Below are 22,842 nucleotides of genomic sequence, written 5' to 3'. Positions count from 1 at the left end.
GGAACACTCTTTCACAGGAGACCAGGGCCCTGAGGGATTTGTCATCTTTCCGCAGGGCCTGCAAGACAGAGCTGTTCCGCCTGGCCTTTGGGTTGGACTTAGTCTGACCCCTGTGTTTTCCTCCCTCATGGCTTGGATTTATGGACTACTTAAAATGAGGCTGCATTTTAAATTTAATTCTGTATTTTAATTAATTGTTTTTTATGTTTTATTGTAATTTTATTGGTGTGAGCTGCTCTGAGCCCGGTTTTGACTGGGGAGGGTGGGGTATAAAAATTATTATAATATTATATGAAGGTTATGTATTACACAACATACCAGGCTTGGAGATAAGTTACCATCAAAGGGAGATAACATACTTCTCACAATTCCTACGTTTACTCTGTGACCCAATATGTTATTGTGCCACCTGAATGTTGCAGGTGTAGCTCCTTATTTCATGTTTGATTACAAATGGCCAGAAATTCTAAACAGCCATCTCCCTGAGCCTCCCCTCATTTCACAATGCTTGGTCTCTTCATACAAATGGGACTCCCATCACAGTCTCTTTATGCCAACACAGAAACAGACGTGTCTCAATACAGCTGGAAATTAGAGTATGAAAAGGTGCACCTGACAGGATTGCTGGTGCTTCTACAGAGTGGTGACTGAAGCAAAGGCAGTTTAGACTTGCCAGGAATGTAAGTAAAAAAAAATTGTTTATAGATTCATAGAAATGTGGAGTTGAAAGGGGGTCCAAGAATAATTTAGTCAACGCCCTGCAATGCAGGAATCTCAACAAACGGTCTCCTCTTACCTTAGCAAATGTGCTATTAGTTGTGTTAATTCTCAGTTCCTGTAACGTGAAATTTGGATTTTCATAGCTGCACAAAGGAGGAGCTTGAGCTCTTATGGTTTTTGCGTTTTATAACACTGAGAAGCAGAAATTTAATTCTTCCATATTATACGGCAATTATAGGCACAAAAGCCTTCTTGGAATCAAAACAGCTATGATATCAAGCCCAGCCTGTCGCGCAGCGTAAATTAATAATGCAGAGTATTCTTCAGTAAAAGAATAAAAGCTTTACTGAGTTAAAATAAACTTGTTTGCAAATAACAGCATAATGAACAGAATATTAAACTAGCTTCGGAGCATACACAGAGTTTCCATTGAGCACAGGCTTGGCAGAGCATAGGATCCACCACACACACAGACACTGAGTCTGCCTGAAAGCAGATAAAATATTTATACAGAGAATGAGTCCTCAAGATGAGTCACAGTGATTCAGCATGCTAAATTATTCTGCAGCTTTTCAGCATTTCACAACATTTCTAGACTCCTTTACGGCTTCTGCTCTCAAATACCTTTGTCACATGACACAGCCCCCCCCACCCCTTTGCCTATTTTATCATACTATTTAGTTGAATGATTTAGTGAAAATAGAGTAGAATCAGAAATGTGCAATTCAACTATGTGAAGCTAACAGGTTTTCAGGTGATTTAGTAATTTGTAGATAAATATGCGATGAATGAGTATTGTGGCATGGTCCCCCATTACCCATGGGGAATGAAGTTCTAGAGGCAGTGATATTGGGTAGCGTTTGGTTTCCAGATGCAGAATCCAACAGCATTGGCTCTCACCTGGCAATCCCACATCACATCCCCAGAACGAGGCACTTTGCAGTGTATCCCAAACTGCTTCCAGCCTTCAGCTCACTGTTCTCCCCATCCTCCTTGTTGGGTGTTGTGTTCGCACAACAGAAGTTCAGTCAAGTAGTTAGGCTCAGTATAGGAAACAACTCCTTTTCCAATTTCCTTAACACTTCAGCCATGAAATTGAGCCAGCTTGCTTTACGACAAAAAACATGATGATCCTGCATTACTAATTTTGTACATCCCCACAATGAATGTTAGAAAAACAATATGTCTACTTGGCTAGTTAATGTGGGGAAAACTAAGAAAATATTAAATAGCATGTGATTTCATGTAACCATGAATGCTCTGGGGTGACAGTTCAAACTGATGTACTGCATTTTCTGTTTTCCAGGTAAACAGTGGGGGGAAAGCATCAAAACTGAGGGAAAACTTACTTGATTTATTTGTTTCATTGGCATACACTTCGTGCTTCAGATCAGGAAACCATGAGCTGGCTTAGTTTTACTTATTTGGAAGAATACCTGAGCTCTATGATCCACCCTCTGTGGTTATTCCTGCTTCCAATTTTGCTTTATTCATTATGGTTTTATTTTTATTTTGTTGGCTGTACTATCTCATTTTTGTTCTATGCTTACAAGAAGATGAATAACAACCAAGAAAATGATTTCTATAGCAAATTTTGGGACAAGCCAAGGCATGTTTTCTCTCAATTTGTAGAGCTAGTTGGAAATATATGGCATGGTGAGTACATGTTCCTTTCATACCAGTAATTCCACCTTATGAGCCAGTATAATTTCATAGGACTGAGTATGATAATTTCAGGTTTGAAGCACTGGAACGATAGTTGCCACAGTGCATCAGGACTGGACCTCTAAACCCACCTCAGGGTCACAACAGCTACAAGTTCCAGTTGCTTCCATTAGGATCAAAACAAAGGCGTGGATATTTATATATGTAATAAACGATGATAAAGAAAAAAACTTTTTATGAGGTATGAAATCAAGATACATTACAGAAGAAAGGGTCAGTTGGTGGCTGCATAAACACCATACATTTAATCACATTTAAAGCATGCCTCCTCTCCAAAAGAAACCTGGAGAATGTTGTTTACACTTCACAGAGACACAATTAGCAAAGCCCTTTTAAAATAGTTTCATGGATTGTGGAAAGGGAGAGAGATTGGCTTTATGTGTGTAGTGGGTACCCAGCCAATGTGATTAATTGTATAGTGGGACTTTGAGGGTGCGGTTTTTCTGATCATGATAAACCACAAGGTAGCTCTGAAACATAAACATTGGAATTTGCCAGCACAGCACAGGACATCTACTTTAGATGGACACTGTGGGAAACAGGACAGTGGGCTATAGAGGCCTTTGGCTTGATCAGAAGGACTCTTCCTATATTCTGAATGCTTCCTAGAAGACTCACATTTCTTTAGGAGTTGATGTACCAATAAAAAATACACTACTAAAACCAAGTCTGGGCCATAAGCACAAAACCTTGTAACTACTTATGACATGATTAAGGGTGCATCTGTCGTGGAAACAGCTTGGTATAAAGTGATTCAGAAAATGGTCTGAAGATGCCTGAAGTTGGAGCACTTAGGGAGAGGGGATAAATGGACTTCAGGCCCTGGATAGCAATTTCCCAAAGCAACCCTGTGCAGAAGGGTAATACTGCCCTTCAAATAAAATTTAAAAATCTCCAAAACATTTATCATAATAATACATAAAGCTAAAAGTAGATTAAAACAGAAAATAGCTGAATCAAAGACTGGGCAAAACTGTTTCCATCTGCACTGGATAAAAGCAAGGAAGGAACATTCCATGAGAGGAGAAATTCCCCTTCCCCCCATTAATTCTGGGACGACCACAGAGAAAGTCCTGTTACGTGTAGCTGACAACCTAGTACAAGCACCCCTACCACTGAGACTCCAGATGTTTTGGACTACAATCCCCATCATCCCTGACCACTGGTCCTGTTAGCTAGCGATCATGGGAGCTGTAGACCAAAACATCTGGAGGGCTGCAGGTTGGGGATGCCTGACCCACTATCCAGAAAGCTGGAGGATGTAGCAGAGCTTTTAACCTAAATTTCAGTTTTTTTTGAACCACACTGATTTTCTCCAGTAAAACATTTCGATAATTTATTTACCTTTCAACAAAGTAATATTTATCTATTTCATTTGGTTTTCAGGTTATGAAATTGTTGGCATGGAACATCTCCCTAAAGGACCAGGGATTATTATTTTTCATCACTCAATTATTCTTGTTGGCTATACCTTATTTGTGACAAAAGTTTATAGAGAGACAGGGAGGCTGTGCCATTCAGTAATTGATCATGCCCTGTATGGGATTCCAGGTAATTTATTTAAATTTAAATTATGTATTTTTTCATTAAACATGCGTTAAATTTGACATAAAACAATGCTCTCTAAGATATAAAATAATGCTCTAATATATAAAACAGTGTATTAGGCAAGCAGGTAAAAACCCATATATTATTAAAACGGTAGCAGCAGCTGAAAAAGTAAGTTAGTAGAGGGGAAGGTTATTTCTCAACAAGCCCCTGAAAGTATGACAGATTGAATGCAGGATGAATAATTATTTCCAATTCATTTCTTTCTTCAGGGTGTTTTTCAACAGAAAACACACCATTAGGAAGACCCAGGGCACAGTATTATAAAGAAAAGGTTGTGTTTATTAAGTATAACGGCCTACAGGATTTCTAAATCAATTTAAACTAGCCAAATCAAAATACAGTTAGGCAGGAGGAAACAGGTCACTCCACTTTCTTGGCCATGTTTACTGGCAACATTGCCTCAGAGTAAAGGACTGGAAGGAATATGTCCTCCTTGTTCCAAGTATCTTTGGCACGTGACTTGACGAGCACAAACCAATGTGCATGTCAAGCAAATGACCCAATGCAAGGCCGAGCATGGCTGTGTCAATATTATATTGGCCTCTAAACTTCATAATCCAAAGGTCTACATCAGGCATAGGCAAACTCGGCCCTCCAGCTGTTTTGGGACTACAACTCCCATCATCCCTAGTTAACAGGACCAGTGGTCATAGATGATGGGAATCGTAGTCTCAAAAATACCTGAAGGGCCAAGTTTGCCTATGCTTGATCTGCATCATCCAAATTTACAAAGGGGGTTGAATAATTTCAATTGCAACTGTATAGCAGCACATTCCCAATACAAAATCATTCCTGGGGGTTGGTATTGCCAACCACCACAATTCTATATTATTATTCCATATTATCTTCGTCAGAACGCTAAGGAGTTGGTTTGATGTCATGAGGAAATGCATTCTATAATTTTGTGAGGTTTTTGAATAAATCTTATCAGGTTTATAGAGAAATATATAAAACTTAATATCAAATATATTTTCCCTTTTTTAATCCATACTAAGACTTTGCTCTAAATACAAAAACAAAAACAAAACAAAAACATAAAGAGAAAGCCGGGGGGGGGGGAGAGGTAAAGAGAGAAATAGAAACAGAAAAGATGATAAAAGAGAGCAAAATAAAATTCAGAAGAAAGGGACCAGCTAAGCTCAGGAAAAGAGCAGAAGCCCACATACACGTCCATGACTTTCATAGCAGCCCCAACCCATTAAACAATAGTCAGTCAAGCACTCCCAGGCACAGCTTTTATGCCCCCATGTGACACTGCAAGCTAACACATGTGACATCCTTGTTGCAAAATAAGTGAGGTCAGAGCGCAAACAGGCCCAGTAGCACAGAGAGCTCTGTTGGGGGGCATTCCATTCGGTAAATTAATGGAGCATCTAACCTCCAGTCTAGCTGAAAAGATGGGCTTCTGCTGGTGGAGGCAGGTTTCCAACAACATGGGTTCCTCTTTGTTCTCTTTCTCTGTGTGTATCTGCCTATGTGTGTCTGCTGTATCCAAAACCCAAGCAGCCTATAGGGATTGAAGACTTGGAGTGTCCAGCAAAGGCACCATGGGCTGTGTTTTTATCATGATGCAAACTTGAATATCAATCTGTTGTACTACAGACTTGACTGGAGGAACACTTGTCCAAACGGTGATCACCTCAGCACTCAACCTCACTCTGTGTGCTTTCCAAAAAACAAAAGGCTATTGCCAGAATATGTGAGCAAAAGAGGAACCAGCATGAACTCCCCCTTCTATGAAATCCTAGTTGATCCATAGTAGAGCAATATTTTTGGAATAATGACATTTGTATAGTATGCACACTATTTCCTATATAAGAGTTATACAAAATGTATTTTTCTGTTTGGGACTTACTTTTTCAGGGCTGAAGATGTTTTATGATGTGATCTATTTGAGAGATTTCAAGAAAGCCGAATGTGTGGAAATTCTGAAGAAAGGCAATTTATTGGGCATTGCACCTGGTGGAGCTAGAGAAGCAAACTTTAGTAATGACTACAGCTTAATGTGGGGTAACCGCACAGGTTTCGCTCAGATAGCTTTGGAGGCGAAAGTGGTGAGTGATCTTTGGGCAATTTGCATTGACCTCACAATTATCCTGGATATGACGTACTGTGTTGACATCCTTGACCTACCGTGTTTCTCCAAAAATAAGACACCGTCTTATATTTTTCCTAAAAACACACACACTGTGGCTTATTTTCAGGGGATGTCTTATTTTTTTTATTAAGTATGATACAGTTTAACCTACAAGGTTAAACTGCCTATCACTATGGCTTATTTTCGGGGTGTGGCTTATTTTAGGAGAAACACGGTAGCATCCTCCATAGCCGAGGATGGCAAATATCCTGTTTTGGGGTCAAATGATATCTGGAGAGCCATGGATTCCCCACCCCTGCTTTTTTAAAAAGCTACTGAAATCAATAACGATTAATAAGAAAAATGGCCTTTGCTCCTACAGGGAGCCTCCCCCCATCATCCTGACCAGCACTTTGCCCAGCGACAGCACTAGCAGCGGGTCAGGGGGAAGTGGAATGGAGGAGGGAAGGCTCAGCGAGGCATCAGAGCCCCTGCACCACTCTGACCAACAAGTGGAGGAGGGACGGCTCAGGGAGGTGTCGGAGCCCAGGCACTACCCCAGCCAGCAAGGGGAAGAAGGGGCACTGCTCCTTCCGGTGCCCGAATTGAGGCGCGCGCCCAAACACAGGACTAGGGGGGGTCGTTTTGGGATGCCCAGGTTATTATGCTGGCCCCGAAGCAGATGGGTGCCATTGCCGGATTCTGAGAGTGACTAGGAGGTCATGTTTTCTGCTATCTCTATACTGTAAATATTATGCACAAATAAAACCTTTAAAGACACAACTCGGGAATAGTTGGGATACTCGGGAATAGCCGCAACAACTCATTGACAGCATTCTGGCAATCTTTGAGGCTACTTTCGAGCGAAATGCAGCATGGACGTGGCGCAAGCGGCAGTGGTGGTAGCGGCCACACAGCAGGCGGCGGAGGCTGCAAAGGTGGAGGCAGCACAGCTGGCACAGCAGCTGGCGGCTAAGACCAAGAGGGAAGCCGAGCTGGTAAACCACACAGAGCTTCTCAAAGCGAGGCTGGAGGAGCGACAGATGACGGACCAGCGGCCCGGCCAAGGTGCCTTTGGGAGGAAAGTACCATCTCTGGTGAGCAAGTTTAGCGAAGACCCGCAGCATTATTTGGGGTTCAAGACTGAAATAAATTGTGCCCTGAAGTTACAGGAGGGTGAATTCGCTAATTGCAGCCAAAAATGATGCGCTAAAAAGCCTCCGGAAATTCATAGAATCATAGAGTTGGAAGAGACTACAAGGGCCATCCAGTCCAACCCCATGCCAAGCAGGAAAACCATCAAAGCATTCCTGACAGATGGCTGTCAAGCCTCCGCTTAAAGACCTCCAAAGAAGGAGACTCCATCACACTCATTGGCAGCAAATCCCACTGTCGAACAGCTCTTACTGTCAGGAAGTTCTTCCTTGGTTGTTTCTCTGGCAACAACGTGGGAAAGAGGCAAGCAAACGATTCCAATGCCTCCACCATTGTGTAAACAACACTCCTTTTCCTCCTTTCCCCCGGGGCTTGTCAGCTTACATACGCGTACGGCGCCTCCAGTAGCTTTTTAGCCTCCAGCTCTGAAGATGGATGAGTTGCCAGTGAGATTCCTGCCTGCCGGCAGAACCTCCAAGCTGGGATAAATCACTGCTTCCAAACGGCAGCTTTTCACAGCTCTTTACAAACACTTAAAAGCTGATTTATTGCCTTCCCATAACCTATGCCGTATCTTGAAAAGATACGATGCAGGGGCTGGGGGAGAAGGTAAAGAAACCTGAGGGGGAGGGTTCTCAAACAGCTGCATGATAACCCGACAGCCGGTCATTATGGGAGGGACAAGACCACCCAGCTGGTCACACGGCAATTTTGGTGGCCCAGGGTGGGAGAAGACGTGAGGGAGTACATCAGGGGCTGCGACACCTGCCAGTGGGCAAAGGGAGAATGGGCAGCACCAGCAGGGCTGTTGGAACCCTTGCCCATGCCCAGTAAACCTTGGGAGGTGGTGTCCATAGACTTCATCACAGACCTCCTGCCATCACGAGGCAAGACAGCCGTTCTGGTGATAGTGGATCTCTTGACCAAAATGTGCCACTTTGTAGTGTACGCAAGCGTGATGTCTACGGAGGAAACGGCCAAACTGTTCGTGGACCACATTTTTAGGCTGCATGGGTTGCCCTCAAGAGTGATCTCAGACCGTTGAAGGCAATTTACCTCCAGGTTTTGGCACAAGTTCATGAGCCTCTTACACGTGGAAGTGAGCCTTTCCACTGCTAGACATCCCCAAACCAACGGCCAAGCGGAAAGGGCTAACACGATCCTCCAGCAGTATTTGTGGTGCTATGTCAACCAGAGACAAACCGATTGGGTGGACTGTGAAGAGTATCAGAGCTGCTAAAGGGTTAAGCAGTCTGCAGTGACGTCTGGTTGCTGGGGGAGGAGAAGGAGGGAGGAGTACATACAGGGAATGTTTCTTTGTTCTCTGTATGCTGTAATTAGTTTCGTTTTCAACCAGGAGCCAGCCATGGAATACTGTAGCCCTGGGAAGCTGTTTTTTGCTTGTAAATAAAGAATTTAGCTTAGAAGAAGAAGCTGTCTTGTCCTGAATTTATTAGTGATTGCTCCTGCACGTCCACACAGCTTCATGCTGCGACAGAAGGAGATAAACTCTGCATTTCTTTGCCAAGTTCAGCAGAGTGCACAGTTCAAAAGGGAGCAGCATGAGCTACAGGATGAGCTACAGGAAGGAGCATAGGTTCCAGGAGGGAGAAGCAGCAGCACCCTCACCCCCAGACAGGTGCCATGCTGGATTCTGAGAGTGACTAGGAGGTCATGTTTTCTGCTATCTCTGCACTGTAAATAGTATGCACAATAAAACCTTTAAAGACACAGACTTCCGGTTTGCCGCGGCCATCACCAGAAGCGCGGGATAGCCTCTCGGGGAATCCCGAGCTTAACGGGGCACATGGAGGTTGCGCGAAGGCTCCACGGACCTCCAATACCTCAGGGGGGTTTACCCTGAGGGTCGTGGCACCCTGTGTGCTCTCCTGCTCCGTGGTTCTGGCTTTCTAGAGCCGGGGACGGGATCGAGCTGCGGGCACGAAGGGGAGAAGACCACTAGCCCTGTTAAGCGCAGTCTCTGGATTTTGATGTAAAGCGGTAAGCTTCCAAAATACAAAGAATTCGGACATAATTAATTTTGGATTAAAAAATTGATTTTGAGATCAAGCGAATCCGGAAGGCTGAGGGGCGAAAAAAGGGAGTCCGTCCCAGCAGCGGTGAGAAAAATGGTGCAGGAATGAAATCGTAGGAGTTGAGCGGTGGAAAGTGAAAGTGCCTGCTGAGTGAGTTATGCCAAAGACCTGTGTTACTTTGTAACAAGGCAAATAACTTTGTGGGGGGGGGAAGAGAATTTGACTGAAGAATTTTAAAAAGGATACTTTGTCTTTTCTCTGGGGGAGAAGACCTAGCAGCCAGACTGTGAATTTTAAACATCTGAGCTCCAGCCTGATGGGACTGTAGCTGCCGGCAATGCAGTGGAAAAACTGTGTGTGGAGGAGATAAAGAATAAGACTGCAACTTCTGTGGAGGGGTGGAAGTAAAGAAGTGAATGTATATTATACATGTGTTAAAGTGCATTGCTTTTTTCTTTTTTCTGTCTTTTGGGATTGTAAGAGGGCCAATTGGAATTAAGCCAGCAAGTGGCTGAAGAATTTTTATTTCTGTTTTGGCTTTGATGATTAAATTTCTCCTATTAATTTGGATTAAGCCAAAAGTGGCTGAAGAGTTGCGGGACTTGGCTTCTTTTTTTCAGGTTGCATTGTGGATTAGGCCAATAAGTGGCTGAAGTATAGAGAAATTTCTGGAACTGAACAATAGATAATAGTCATTTTACTTTCGATTATAGAACTTGCAATGGAAAGTTACTGAGGTAGGGAGGGAGAGACTGATTTGGTGCCATCTAGTGGTGGAGAAAAAAAAGTGTTTGGACATTTTACATTGCTAAAAGAGCAAAGTAAAATTGGGGGATTAAATTGGTACTGCAATTAATTGAAATTTTATTTTCAGGTGAACGCTCCCTCTGATGGTAAGAAGGGAAATTACAGGACATTTAAAAATTTTTTCTATTGAAGATGGCAGCAAAGGAGGGAAAGGAGGGAAAGAAAATAACAGGTACACCTGTGGATAGAAGAGGATCAAAGCAAGAAGAAGTCAAGGACCTAGATGTATTATGGCAGAAGATCAAAGAAGAATTTAAACACAATGAACAGCGCATGGAGAAAAAATTAGGGGAAGTGCAGGAAACAATTGATAAAAAAATAGAAGGTGCAGTGGGAGAACTTACGACGAAAATACAGGACTTGTCAGCTAGATCTAAGACAATGGAAGATACGATGAAGAAGACACAAAAGGAGGTACAAGAGGTAAAGAAAGAAACGGATAAAGTGAAGGAAAAAATTTCAGATTTGGATAGAGCTCATGAACAAATGTTGGACAATTTGGCGATGATGGAGATGAAGCAAAAACAGAAGAATTTGAAATTGAGAGGCATACCTGAAGAATCTGATGAGGATATAAAACAAAAAATAATTGGAGAATTGGTGAAGTGGATGGATATAAAAGAAGAAGAAGTGAGTCAGTCCATTGTAAATGCATTCAGGATTAAAGTAAGATCAGCAAAAGCCAAAGCAAGAAAGGCTCCTGGTGATTGCCTGGAGATTTTCAATTCAATGGAAATGAGAAATGCAATATTGAGATTGAGCTATACCAATAAATTGATTATTAATGGAAGACCGATAATTGTGTTTAAAGAAATTCCTGGAAGATTTTTACGCAAAAGAGATGGATACAAAGCATTGGTATCGCTATTGAGGAAGAATTTTATCCTACATAGATGGGAATACCCAGAAGGGATCATGTTTTATTATAAAGAGAAGAATTTTATCCTAACAAGTATGCATGATATTGGAAAATTCCTAAGAAAATATGAGAAGCATCTTGGAGTTTTAGAACCCAGCCTGGCGGTCTTGGCGGAAGTAACAGCAGAGGAAGAGGCAGAACCGAAACCCAAGAGAGAAAGAAGAAAGAAAAAAGGCGAAGAAGAAGAAGAAGAGGAAGAAGAGGAAGAGGAAGAAGAAGAGGACCAGGGATCAGAAAAGGGAGGAAGAAGGAGAGGAGGAAAAGGATATTGCTAAGAAATTTACCCAAGTTTAAGTAAAGGTTTTGATAGTTGAAGTTGAAAATGACACTTAAGGTGCTTTCATGGAATGTGAATGGATTAAATGATAAAGCTAAAAGAAACAAGATTGAACATGTCTTAAAAAAAGAAATTTGGATGTAATTTGCTTACAAGAAACACATGTGGCAAAGAAACATAGGCATCTATTAATTAATAAAAGACTGGGTAAGGAGTTTATAAATTCAGATGCAAATAAAAAGAGAGGAGTGGTTCTGTATATAAAAGAGAAATTGGACCCGAAATTGATCTCAAGGGATGATGAAGGAAGAGTGATTGCGGTACAGATAACATCGCAAGGAGAGAAATTAATTGTAGTGGGAATCTATGCACCAAACGAGAATAAAGCAGAATTTTATAAAAAACTGGAAGAAAGACTGTTAGAATTCATGGATCAAAAGACAATATTAATGGGAGATTTCAATAGTGTGGTAATACCAGAATTGGACAGGACAAAGAAAATGAAAAATGAAGGAAAATTGCCAAAGTCCTTTTTTGATTTAGTGGAAAACCTGGGCCTAGTGGATTTCTGGAGGTTAAAACACCTGATGACAAAACAATTCACGTTCTTCTCGGAACCAAATCAGAGTTCAGGAAGAATAGATTATATGTGGATCTCCAAAGAACTAGTGCCCAGGGTGGTAAGAAATGAGACATTATCTGATCATAATTCAATATCCATGGAAATGAGAGGGAAAGACCAAAATTCATTCAGATGGAGAATTAATGAAGATTTGTTCAATGATAAAGAAGTTGTGGAGAAGACGAAAGAAGTTTTAAAGGACTATTTTTACTGGAATTTACATAAAGACACCGGATTGGAGATGGTTTTTTTTTAATAATATAATCTTTATTAAGTTTTCTACATTATAAATAATACACATCATTTCCTTCATAATTATTTCAAGTTCAAATTTACACTTAGTTACACCGCGAATTCTACAAAGAACCGAAGGAAAAAAGGAAAAAAGAACAGAAAGAAAAAGAGGAAAAAAAGAAAAAGGAAAAAAAGGAAAGGGGATTATTTATCCCTTTCAAGTGTATATTACCATATTATTATTTGTTGGCTTCCCTTCTTCTTCTTCTGCTTTTTATTTTCAGCGTTTCATTTGGTGTTGTATCCATCAATTTTCAATTGTAAATTTTAACTCATCTTTTTACAAATACAATTTGTATAAATGTATACAATTTTCTGTTACATAATTTTATAATACAATAAAGTCTTTACAACTCTTTTTTATTGTTATAATCATACGTCTCTTAATTTACTTGTTCCATATTGACTTTAATAGTTCGTGAAGCGGTAATGGTCTATTATTTTTCTAACTAGTCTAATCACACAGTTTATCGATGTATTTCATAAATTTACTCCATTCTTTCATAAAGGGTTTATTCCCTTGGCACCTGATCCTTGCCGTTAGTTTGGCAATTTCTAAGTATTGAATCATTTGGTGTTGCCATTCCTCTATTGAGGGGAGTTGTTTCTGCTTCCACAACTTTGCCATGAGTATCCTCGCCCCAGTTGTGGCATAGAGGAAAAATTTATAGTCATTTTTGTCTATATCAGCTCCAACCATCCCCAACAGGAAGGCTTCCGGTGTTTTTTTAAAAGTGTAGCGCAATATCTTTTTAAGCTCATTGTAGATGATTTCCCAAAAGGACTTTACTTTATCACACTTCCACCACATGTGGATAAAATCTCCATCTTTTTCAGTACATTTCCAGCACTTCTTGTTGCCAGTTTTATACATCTTGGCTAGTCTGGTTGGGGTGAGGTACCACCTATACATCATCTTAAATAAATTTTCTTTTAAGGTGGTGCAAGCTGTAAATTTGATACCCGTGTTCCAAAGTTTATACCATTTCTCTAATTCAATATTGTGTCCTATATCAATGGCCCAATGGATCATTACAGATTTTACTGACTCATCTTTAGTGTTCCACTCCAATAAAAATTCATAGATCTTAGCTATCATTTTAGTATTGGATTGGATTAACCTCTTATCCAGTTCTGAGGCCCCACTTTGGAATCCTTTAGTTCTCTTGTCATTCATGAAGATATTGTTCAACTGGTGATACTCCCACCACCCTCCCAGTCTATCCTTTAACTCTTCATACGGTTTCAGTTTGAAAATTTTTGTGTTCTCATCTTCCGTCAAAAGATCCCGATAGGTTAACCAGCGCCTGTCAGTGTTTGTTCTCTTTACCGAGTGCGCTTCCTGTGCCGACAACCACCAGGGTGTTTTATATTCCCACCAATCTTCGCCAGACTTCATATAGTGGGGATTGGAGATGGTTTGGGATGCGAGTAAAGCAGTGATGAGAGGCTTTCTAATACAGAAAAACAGTTTCCTGAAACGGAAGAAAGAGAAGAAAAAAGAAGAAATCCTGAAATATCTCATGGAGAATGAAAAGAATTTAATTGTAAAACCAGATGATCTGCAGATCAAGAGTAATATAAAGATGTTACAGACACAATTCTCCATGTTGGTAAATCAGGAAATAGAATGGAAAATAAAATAAATGAGACAAAAGAACTTTGAATCAGCAAACAAAACAGGAAAATTGTTGGCTTGGCAGTTGCGGAAACGTCAAAATCAGAATGCGATTAATAAAATCAGAGTTGAAGAGGAATTGATAGAAGATCCAAAGGAAATAATGAAAGCCTTTCAGAAATTCTACAGCGGGTTGTATAGTAAAGGAAAGGAAGAGAATGAAAAAATAAAGGACTATCTGGAAAAGCATAAATTGAAACAAATACCACAAGAGAAAAAGAGGAGATTGAATGCTTCAATAACAATACAGGAAGTACAGAGTGCAATAAAGAGAATGAAACAAGGTAAAGCACCAGGACCGGATGGACTTTCAGCAAAATATTATAAAGTATTAAATTGACAATTAACACCGATTTTGGCAGAGGTGATGAATAATATTTTGAGAGGAGGAAAGATACCGAATACGTGGAAAGAAGCATATATAACATTGATTCCGAAACCAGGTTCAGATGGATTGGATGTGAAGAATTATATACCAATATCGTTATTGAATAATGATTGCAAGCTTTTTGCAGATATAATGGCGATAAGAATGAAAGAGATTTTAAATGAGATAATACATAAATATCAAGCAGGTTTTCTTCCTGGTCGACAGTTAAAAGATAATGTAAGACATATAATAGACATAATAGAATATCTGGAGACCTGCGGTGTTAATGTTTGTAGATGCAGAAAAAGCTTTTGATAATATCTCTTGGCAGTTTATGAAGAAAAATCTGGAATTGATGGGAGTAGGAGGATCTTTCCTGAATGGAATAGAAGCTATATATTCTAAGCAAAAAGCGAAATTGATAGTAAATAATGTGTTGACGGAATATTTTGAGATCACAAAAGGTACTAGACAAGGGTGTCCATTATCACCATTATTGTTCATCACGGTCCTGGAGGTCCTATTGAATAGGTTAAGAGAAGTCTCAGCGATTAAAGGTGTTAAAGTTGGTGCAAAAGAATTTAAGTTGAAAGCCTTTGCGGACGATTTGGTTTTAACTTTAGAAAATCCCAGCGACAGTGTTGCAGAAGCTCTAGAGGAAATCGAGAGATTTGGACATTTGGCGGGCTTTAAATTAAATAGACATAAAACCAAAATGGTGGTTAAAAATATGAAGAAGGAAGATAAAGAGGAATTACAACAGAAATATGGAATCGTGGTGGCAAAAAAAGTACAATATTTGGGAATATGGATGACAGCAAAAACATTAATCTGTTTAATGATAATTATGAACCAGTATGGAAAGAGATAAAGAAAGATTTGGAAACATGGAATAGAATGAAGTTGTCGTTCCTTGGAAGAATAGCAGTGATTAAGATGAATGTGTTGCTAAGATGCTATTTCTATTTCAAACAATACCAATAATTAAAGGGACAGGACAATTCAGAGAGTGGCAGAAAATTTTGTCTAGGTTTGTCTGGCAGGAGAAAAAGCCAAGAATAAAGTTTAAACTTTTGGTTGATAGAAAAGAAAAAGGTGGATTCTCCATGCCAGACTTGAAGATATATTATGAAGCGTCCTGTCTCTGTTGGTTAAGAGAATGGATAACATTGGAAAATACAGATTTGCTGGACTTAGAAGGTTACGACAGCAGATTTGGTTGGCATGCCTATCTTTGGTATGATAAAAAAAATTCATAAAGGTTTTACAAACCAAGTGATAAGAAGATCTTAATATGAGGCGTGGGAAATAAATAAAATGCTGTTAGAGACAAAAACTCCATGGTGGATTTCACCAGTGGAGGTGCTGACGGTTTAAAAATTAAATATGGAGGGGAGGAGGGCCACCTACGAGGAGATTTTGATGAAATCAGAAAAGGGATGGAAGCTGAAACCATATGAAGAGATAAAAGAGGTTTTGACTGGATGGTTGCAGTACCACCAAGTTAATGTTTTATCAAATGATAAAAAAAGGTTTTGAAGATAAAAGGTCCAAATTTCAAATAGAATTGTTGGAAGGCAGAGTGAAATTGTTATCAAAAATGTATAATTTGTTGTTAGAATGGTATACGAAAGATGAATTGACAAAAGATGTGATGATAAAATGGGCAAGAGATTTTGGGCATAATATTGAATATGATGTGTGGTTGAAAATGTGGAATCAAACATTGAAATTTACTGCATGTACCGCTTTGGAAGAAAATGTAATGAAGATGATGTATAGGTGGTATCTAACACCAGTAAAATTAGCCAAGATGTATAGAATGAGTAGTAAAGCATGCTGGAAATGTAAAGATAAAGACTGAATTTTATCATATGTGGTGGACATGTGAAAAAGTAAAAAGATTTTGGGAAATGATATACAATGAACTGAAAAAGATTTTTAAGTATACCTTTCCCAAAAAACCGGAGGCTTTTCTATTGGGACTAATAGGAGATGAAATTGCAAAGGGAGATCAAAAATTATTTATGTATGCTACAACCGCGACTAGGACTTTATTAGCCCCCAAATGGAAAGTACAGGAGATACCAACGATTGAGGAGTGGCAGACGAAAATGATTGACTATGCAGAGTTAGCTAAGTTGACCTGTGGGATCTGAAACCAGGGAGAGACAAGGTTCCAAAAGGAATGGAGTAAATTTGTGGACTATATGGAGAAGAACTGTAGAAGTTTAAAGACACTTGCAGGACTGAAATAGATCCTATGAACTGATCTTAAGTAGATGGACTAAAAGGAACTGCGAGATAAGAGTGGGAAAGAAAACCGAATGATGGGAGGGAGGGAAGTCAAAGCTTGGCAGAGCAAGAGAATTAGAATTGTTGAATAGAAGACAAAATGGAAAAATTCTTTTGTTGTTGTTGTTTGTTGTTGTGTTGTGTTGTTTGTTGTTTGTTTTGTTGATGTTGAATGAGTTTATTTGGAAAATTTAATAAAACTATCTTTTTTTAAAAAAACCTTTAAAGACACAACGGACGGGAGCGTCTTTACTCGGGAGTAGCCGCAACAACTCCCTGACAGCCCCCCTTTTTTCCTCTTCAATTCCTGAAAATCTGGGGGACAACTTGTGACGTTTCTTCATCTGAGATATTTGAATAAATATTTTGAAGCCAATTGTGTAATTGGTGACTTGCTTCTCATTATAATCCCAGATGTGAAGCATTCTTCTTTGTCTGTAACAAAAATAAAGGTGGGTTGGTCAGGACGAAGTAATTATCCAGTTCTCGCCTTTTTTCATTTTTGTTTCATCTTTCATTCTTCTAGCCTATCATCCCAATATATACACAAAACAGTTGTGAAACATACAGGACCATTGGAAAGACAAGTGAGTTAAATATCTTATGTTTCTTGGTTGAGCAAGAGATCCAGTTTCAGGCAATATATGTTTTAATAATAGACTATTAATTTTTAAAAAACCAACTATCTACCGTCTACCTACTAGCAGAGTTTATTCCATGGACACTTATCTGTGCTGACTGACTCAGTATTGAGTAAATATGCCTTTGTTTAGTTTTCTATTAGAGTTAAAACAAAGCTATAATCTATAAAAGTGGTAGGAAGCCCAAAATGGACAAGAACAGAGCAGGAAACAAACCATATTCTGCAGTCTATTGTACAACCTATGACCCCAATTGCCAAGAGCTGAGAAGAGCGCATTTAATATGTTGCATATCTTTTCCCAAGCACTCATATTATATTTAACTCTTCCTCCTTGGGATGGATTGATTGCAATTGCTTAACAGAATGCTTAACAATTTGATATGTGGTTGCTTTCTTTTACAGGGCTGACAAAATGGCTGTATGAGAAAACTCGACGTGTACTCCTTCCCATATATGGAGGGTTTCCAGTGAAATTGAGGACATATATTGGAGAACCCATCCCATATGATCCAAATACAACTCCCACAGAGCTGGTTGAAAAAGTACGTGAACTCTATACTTGGAAATACAAAAACATAAGAATTTTTTTCTATTGTTTTTCTCTTCTTTCAGCTCTAAATTTTATTCTGCATGTTCATCACTCAGCATTCCCTTTCTTTAACTTATTTATTCTTAAACTTGTTGAGCCCGAGTTTCAATATGTGTGCAACCATGCATTGCACCAAACCCACAAATGACCCAAAAATGTCACATTATTGGAGTGGGTGCAGAAGGGGGAGTTTGCAGGCTCTTTCAGTGTTGTTTTGACTATACAGTGGTACCTCTACTTATGTGCCCCTCTTATTACGTATCCTTTGGGATACACACATGGCAAACCCGGAATTATATTTCCGCGTTTTCGCCCCACATGCATGCACAGTAGTGCTCTATCACACATGCACAGAACAGGCACCTCTGGTTGCGGAAACCTTGGGATCTGACCGGAGCTCCAGAATGGATCCTGTCTGCAACCAGAGGTACCACTGTACATGATTTCACTTAAATGTGTGGTTCCTCAGAATGTAACCCCCATGTAAATGGGGAGTAGCCTGCACTATATCTCTCGTTTTCAAATGTTTGGTAACCTGCTCTAAGAAGGCATCATCCAAGTCTTCAGTCTGTCTTGGTGGCCTGTAGCAGACACCCACAGTAAGGGTTGCTGTAGTTCTGTCTTCTACAATTTTTACCCATATACTCTCAATCTGCTTTCCATGCTACAGATCATGGATTTTTGCACAAGTTTACAGATCCATTCAATATATAGCCCTTCTTGTTTAGTTCATTCCTTTGGAATAGGTTATACCCCTAAATCCCTACATTCCAGTCATGAGACTCATCACACAAGGCTTCATTAAAGCCTACCAGGTCATATTTGCCATCCTGTATTAAAAGCTCCAATTCATCTTGCTTGTTTCCCATACTCTGTGCATTTGTGAGACAACCAAAGCCATGAATCATTCCTTCTTGGTGCTTCCTTCTTGTAGTTTCTTGCCCTTTAGTGGGTTTCTGGAGCACTACCTCCTGTGCATCTATATAGTTATTGCTTGTGTATCATCAACCTTTTAACTGAGATGCTGTTTTACAGAAGACAATTTCAAACAGATGCCATTTCTAGGGTACTCTATGGTATGATATTGTGTGACAATACTTTAGGTGTTGCACTTCCCCCCTTCCTCAAGAAAGACTTGAGAAGTAGACTACCAAAGAAAGGGGTTAAGGGAAGGAGCATGTGGGGTCTGATGGCTAAAGGTAAGGAGTTTTGGAACATGATTTTGTATGCCTGGTTTTCCCCAAGTGCTTTATCCTTTATCCTTTCATTCTTGCTGAACCCCCACATGGAGCAGTAGTTTACTTTTGTGGGTGTGCAGGGGTTGATTTTTTGGTTGTCCTGTAGTTCCCTTCTTTTATTTCACATTAAGATGCATTACATTGTCATTTGACAGTGGTGTGGTTTGTTTGCTCCTACCACATTGAGTCTGTACAGTAGAGAAAGTTGGAGAGAGAAAGATTAACTTTACTAAGGGTAACCTTGGGGGACCTGCCAAAGTAGTATACCTGGTAGGACTTGCATAGGTCCTCTAAGGCCTGGTACATGCATTTTGGCTGAACACTGCAAAGCAGGATCTGGGTGAGCATTCTGGGTTTCATACTCAAGGTTCAATAAGCAAGGAGACAGTAATGTCCCCGCCCCCCTATCCTTTGCAGGGGAGACAGCAGAATATGCCCTTGGATCTGGAGAGATGGTTCCCTACCACAACTAGCTAAAATCTTGTACTTCCTGAATTCAATTGGCTTAGCTAAATTGGTCTGCAGTTCCTCCAAGTAGTTACATAAATACATATAACCACTACACCAATGTTTTGTCTCATGAGTCATCTTTGTGGGTGAGGGGGACAGTTGCATGAGTCTATTTTGCAGCATAGTGAAATACAGTCCTTTTTTAAAAAAAGGGGGGGTACTCTTATTTTGACTCACCTCCCCCATTTTATACTTCAAATCGGGAAAAATAAATACAGTAAATAGACAAAAGTACAAAGATTCACAAAATGTTTAGGGATATGCATGCCACTGCGTCCCCCCAGAAAAAAAAAGCACTGGTGAAATATAACCCAATTGCATTTCTGCAGGTTTCCTTACATGGCTGAAAGTAACAACCATGTGGCAAACTACTGTGTACAAAGCAGCCCAAAGTACATACTGTAGGCTAGACTGTTTCTCTGCCATTCTCATAGAGTGCTCTGGGTAAACATCAAGACAAAGGACTGGATTCACAGAGAGATGAGAAATTTTGTAGTGGGGTTTCCTGGCCCTGGCTGCACTTGCCCAACCCTCCATGCTGAAAAAGTTGCTCATGAGGGTTGAGGGACAAGGACTCTCATGCAACACATCTCTGTATAAAAACAACTGGATTTACATTTACAGCACTGTCCCTCAAAATAAATTCACTTGCTTATCCCGGAAAGATGTTACATATTGTGCTTCTGTAGCTGGAAAAAAATAGTATTCTGGTTGCTACTGAATCTGATCCCTTTAGCTTTTTCCTCATGGATATTTATAACAGTGAATATCTGTTTTGAAATAAGTTTCTACAATATAATGTGTGCCTTTTTTTTTCTTCCAACAGACCAAGGCTGCATTTGAAAATCTTCGGGATAGACACCAAAAACAGCCAGGAAATATATTTAGAGCTATCTTAGAGCGATTTGATAAGCAATACAAAGATAACTAGTCTATGTAAAACAGTTTCAGTGTTTATGATTATGCATCTGTAATAGAAAACTAATAATTATGCAATTAAAGCTAAGGTAATGCACATAGAATTGTGCTGGATTGTGTAGGAATTATTTGGAAGGGTGGCTAGTTCAGCACCTGCTGTGCATGCAGAAGGTCCTAGGACTGGAAGACGTACAAGTGCTATCTTGCCTTCTCCTGCAAAACTCTCAGAATGCCCCTATTGGGGAATTATACTGGTAGAGCCAGAATCAAAGAGTATAATGGGAGGATGGGTGTTTAATTGAAACCCAAAATAATGTTGCACCTGAAAGAGTAATGCCTATAAATAGGCTGTATTAAAATAGTAACAATTCTTTCATGTTTGCAAAAGGCATGTTCTGCTTCTTATCTGTTCTTATTTTCAAACAGGACTTTATACAAGGTTATTAAAATCACTCACCCGCTGGAACAAAGCGCGAGTCCGAGATTTTAAGCGGTGATTTGCTGCTTGATTGTGTTTTTGTGGGGGGGGGGATGCCGAAAATCACCCACCCGCCGGCACTAAGTGCGAGCCTGAGTTTGGAAGCAGCAATTGTAAGCGATGCAAGTGGTTGTGTGCTGCGTTCTGACGGGTGAGCAATTTTCGGCATTCCCCCCAAATAATTATCGCCCAAAGCTCAATCCCCCCTATTTTCTAAATTTTGAGGCATGGGGGCGTCCTATAGATGGAAAAATATGGTACTCTATTTCAACTCTGCTGGATTTATTCGAGGCCTGCTAAAATCCTTAGCCACTCACTTTTGTAAATATCTGGGAAGAAGGTTTACCGTCTCCCCTTTCTCGTATCTGGAAGTCTTGTTAGTTCAATTATTGGGCAACAAAGCCCCCGAGTTAATCAACACAGCATTGCCCAAGGACGACTTTGGAAAATACAACAACACGCAAAATATCTTCTCATATGGAGAAACGGAACAGGTTACAGGAAACCGATTATCCAGTTCTCCTAGCCACATTCACAAGTCTGGTTTGTGATTTAAAATCTTATTTCCTTTGGCACCCAAGTTTTCGAAAGCCCCTGCTGCCAAAACTGTAATTCAAAGTTTCTTTCTCCTCTCCCCACCTGTTTGATAGTATGAGGTTGCTGTTTCTTTCTGTCTTGTTTAACTGGTTTGTATATTTAGACAGTATGTTTAGATCCACTGTTATCTTTTATTTGGAGGTTGAGTTTCAAATACTGTACTAGGAGTACCATTGTTTAAATTCCACAGACACCTTCACCCCGGTATGGCTCCCTTTTGTTACAAACACAGCTCAAACTGACAACAGTGATAGATAGCATGACAGATAGCAGGGATATACCAACAGCATTCAGATCAATATGGCTAACCTGACCTAATATTTTAGGTACACCCTTCCACAACTTCAAACAAATCTCACTACACTTTCAGTGTATCTGAAGAAGTGTGCATGCACACGAAAGCTCATACCTATGACAAACTTAGTTGGTCTCTAAGGTGCTACTGGAAGGATTTTTTATTTTTATTTAAATCTCACTGCAGTTCATCAGAGGCAATAAAAAGCAAATAAACACAGAAAGAGAACCTACTCAATTGGCACTTACATAAAACCCCATAGCTACCATCTATGGACTAGCAGCTTTTACAGGCTCAGAGGCTCCATTATTATTAAAACAGCTTATCAACTCGCATGTAACAAAAAAAAAAATCCACTATAACCTTACACAAGTGTTTATTATAAGCATACCAGTTTGATAGGCAAATATTAAGAGAGGAGCAGAATAATCATTTAGGGATGTCAATCTTGGCCAAGCAATGGGAACCTGTGCTAAGTTCTACAACATGGGTGTCTCTGGACCTTAGACTAAGACTCATAGAACAAAAAATATTATTTAGAATTTACTGGACTATCTATAACATCTAGCTGCTGGAGATTTAATAGGGGCAATGCTTTTTAAAAACATAGTTCAGAAGAATCTTTATTTGCATCAGCTACTAGCCATAGCAATAAAATAAAATGTACTGAAGATGGCGATGTGGGTTAAACCACAGAGTCTAGGCAGGGCTTACTGATCAGAAGGTTGGCGGTTCGAATCCCTGCAACGGGGTGAGCTCCCGTTGCTCGGTCCCAGCTCCTGCCCACCTAGCAGTTCGAAAGCACATCAAAAGTGCAAGTAGATAAATAGGGACCGCTCCAGCGGGAAGGTAAACAGCGTTTCTGTGTGTTGCTCTGGTTCACCAGAAGCAGCTTTGTCATGCTGGCCACATGACCCGGAAGCTGTCTGCGGACAAACACTGGCTCCCTCGGCCTATAGAGTGAGATGAGCACCGCAACCCCAGAGTC

General features: G+C 40.0%; 1 protein-coding gene across 2 annotated transcripts; it reads left to right on the top strand.

The window, feature by feature from the left end:
• Positions 1-525: 525 nt before the first annotated feature.
• LOC118089972 (DGAT1/2-independent enzyme synthesizing storage lipids) lies at positions 526-20,588 on the top strand. Of its 2 annotated transcripts, XM_035125201.3 has the most exons (7): positions 526-680; positions 2,027-2,376; positions 3,832-3,996; positions 5,920-6,110; positions 17,113-17,173; positions 17,632-17,771; positions 20,393-20,588. In XM_035125201.3, the coding sequence occupies exons 2-7, from the start codon at positions 2,121-2,123 to the stop codon at positions 20,495-20,497; spliced, it is 918 nt and encodes a 305-aa protein (XP_034981092.2). In that variant the 5' UTR covers positions 526-680; positions 2,027-2,120; the 3' UTR covers positions 20,498-20,588. The 2 variants fall into 2 exon arrangements, with proteins under 2 accessions (XP_034981092.2, XP_088531661.1); XM_088675535.1 differs by lacking the exon at positions 2,027-2,376 and having other exon boundaries at positions 544-680.
• Positions 20,589-22,842: the final 2,254 nt, after the last annotated feature.

This window comes from Zootoca vivipara, chromosome 8 (assembly GCF_965207765.1).
Source record: "Zootoca vivipara chromosome 8, rZooViv2.hap1.1, whole genome shotgun sequence".
Taxonomy (NCBI): Eukaryota; Metazoa; Chordata; class Lepidosauria; order Squamata; family Lacertidae; genus Zootoca; species Zootoca vivipara.
Note: the sequence above shows the minus strand (reverse complement) of the source record. Positions and strands in the feature narration are given on the sequence as shown.

Excerpts from the sequence above, each read along its gene's own strand:
- LOC118089972 (XM_035125201.3), top strand. The coding sequence starts at position 2,121 with ATGAGCTGGCTTAGTTTTACTTATTTGGAAGAATACCTGAGCTCTATG. Across the intron at positions 2,377-3,831 it reads AGTTGGAAATATATGGCATG|GTTATGAAATTGTTGGCATG; the intron begins GTGAGTACATGT and ends TTTGGTTTTCAG. Across the intron at positions 17,772-20,392 it reads CCACAGAGCTGGTTGAAAAA|ACCAAGGCTGCATTTGAAAA; the intron begins GTACGTGAACTC and ends TTCTTCCAACAG.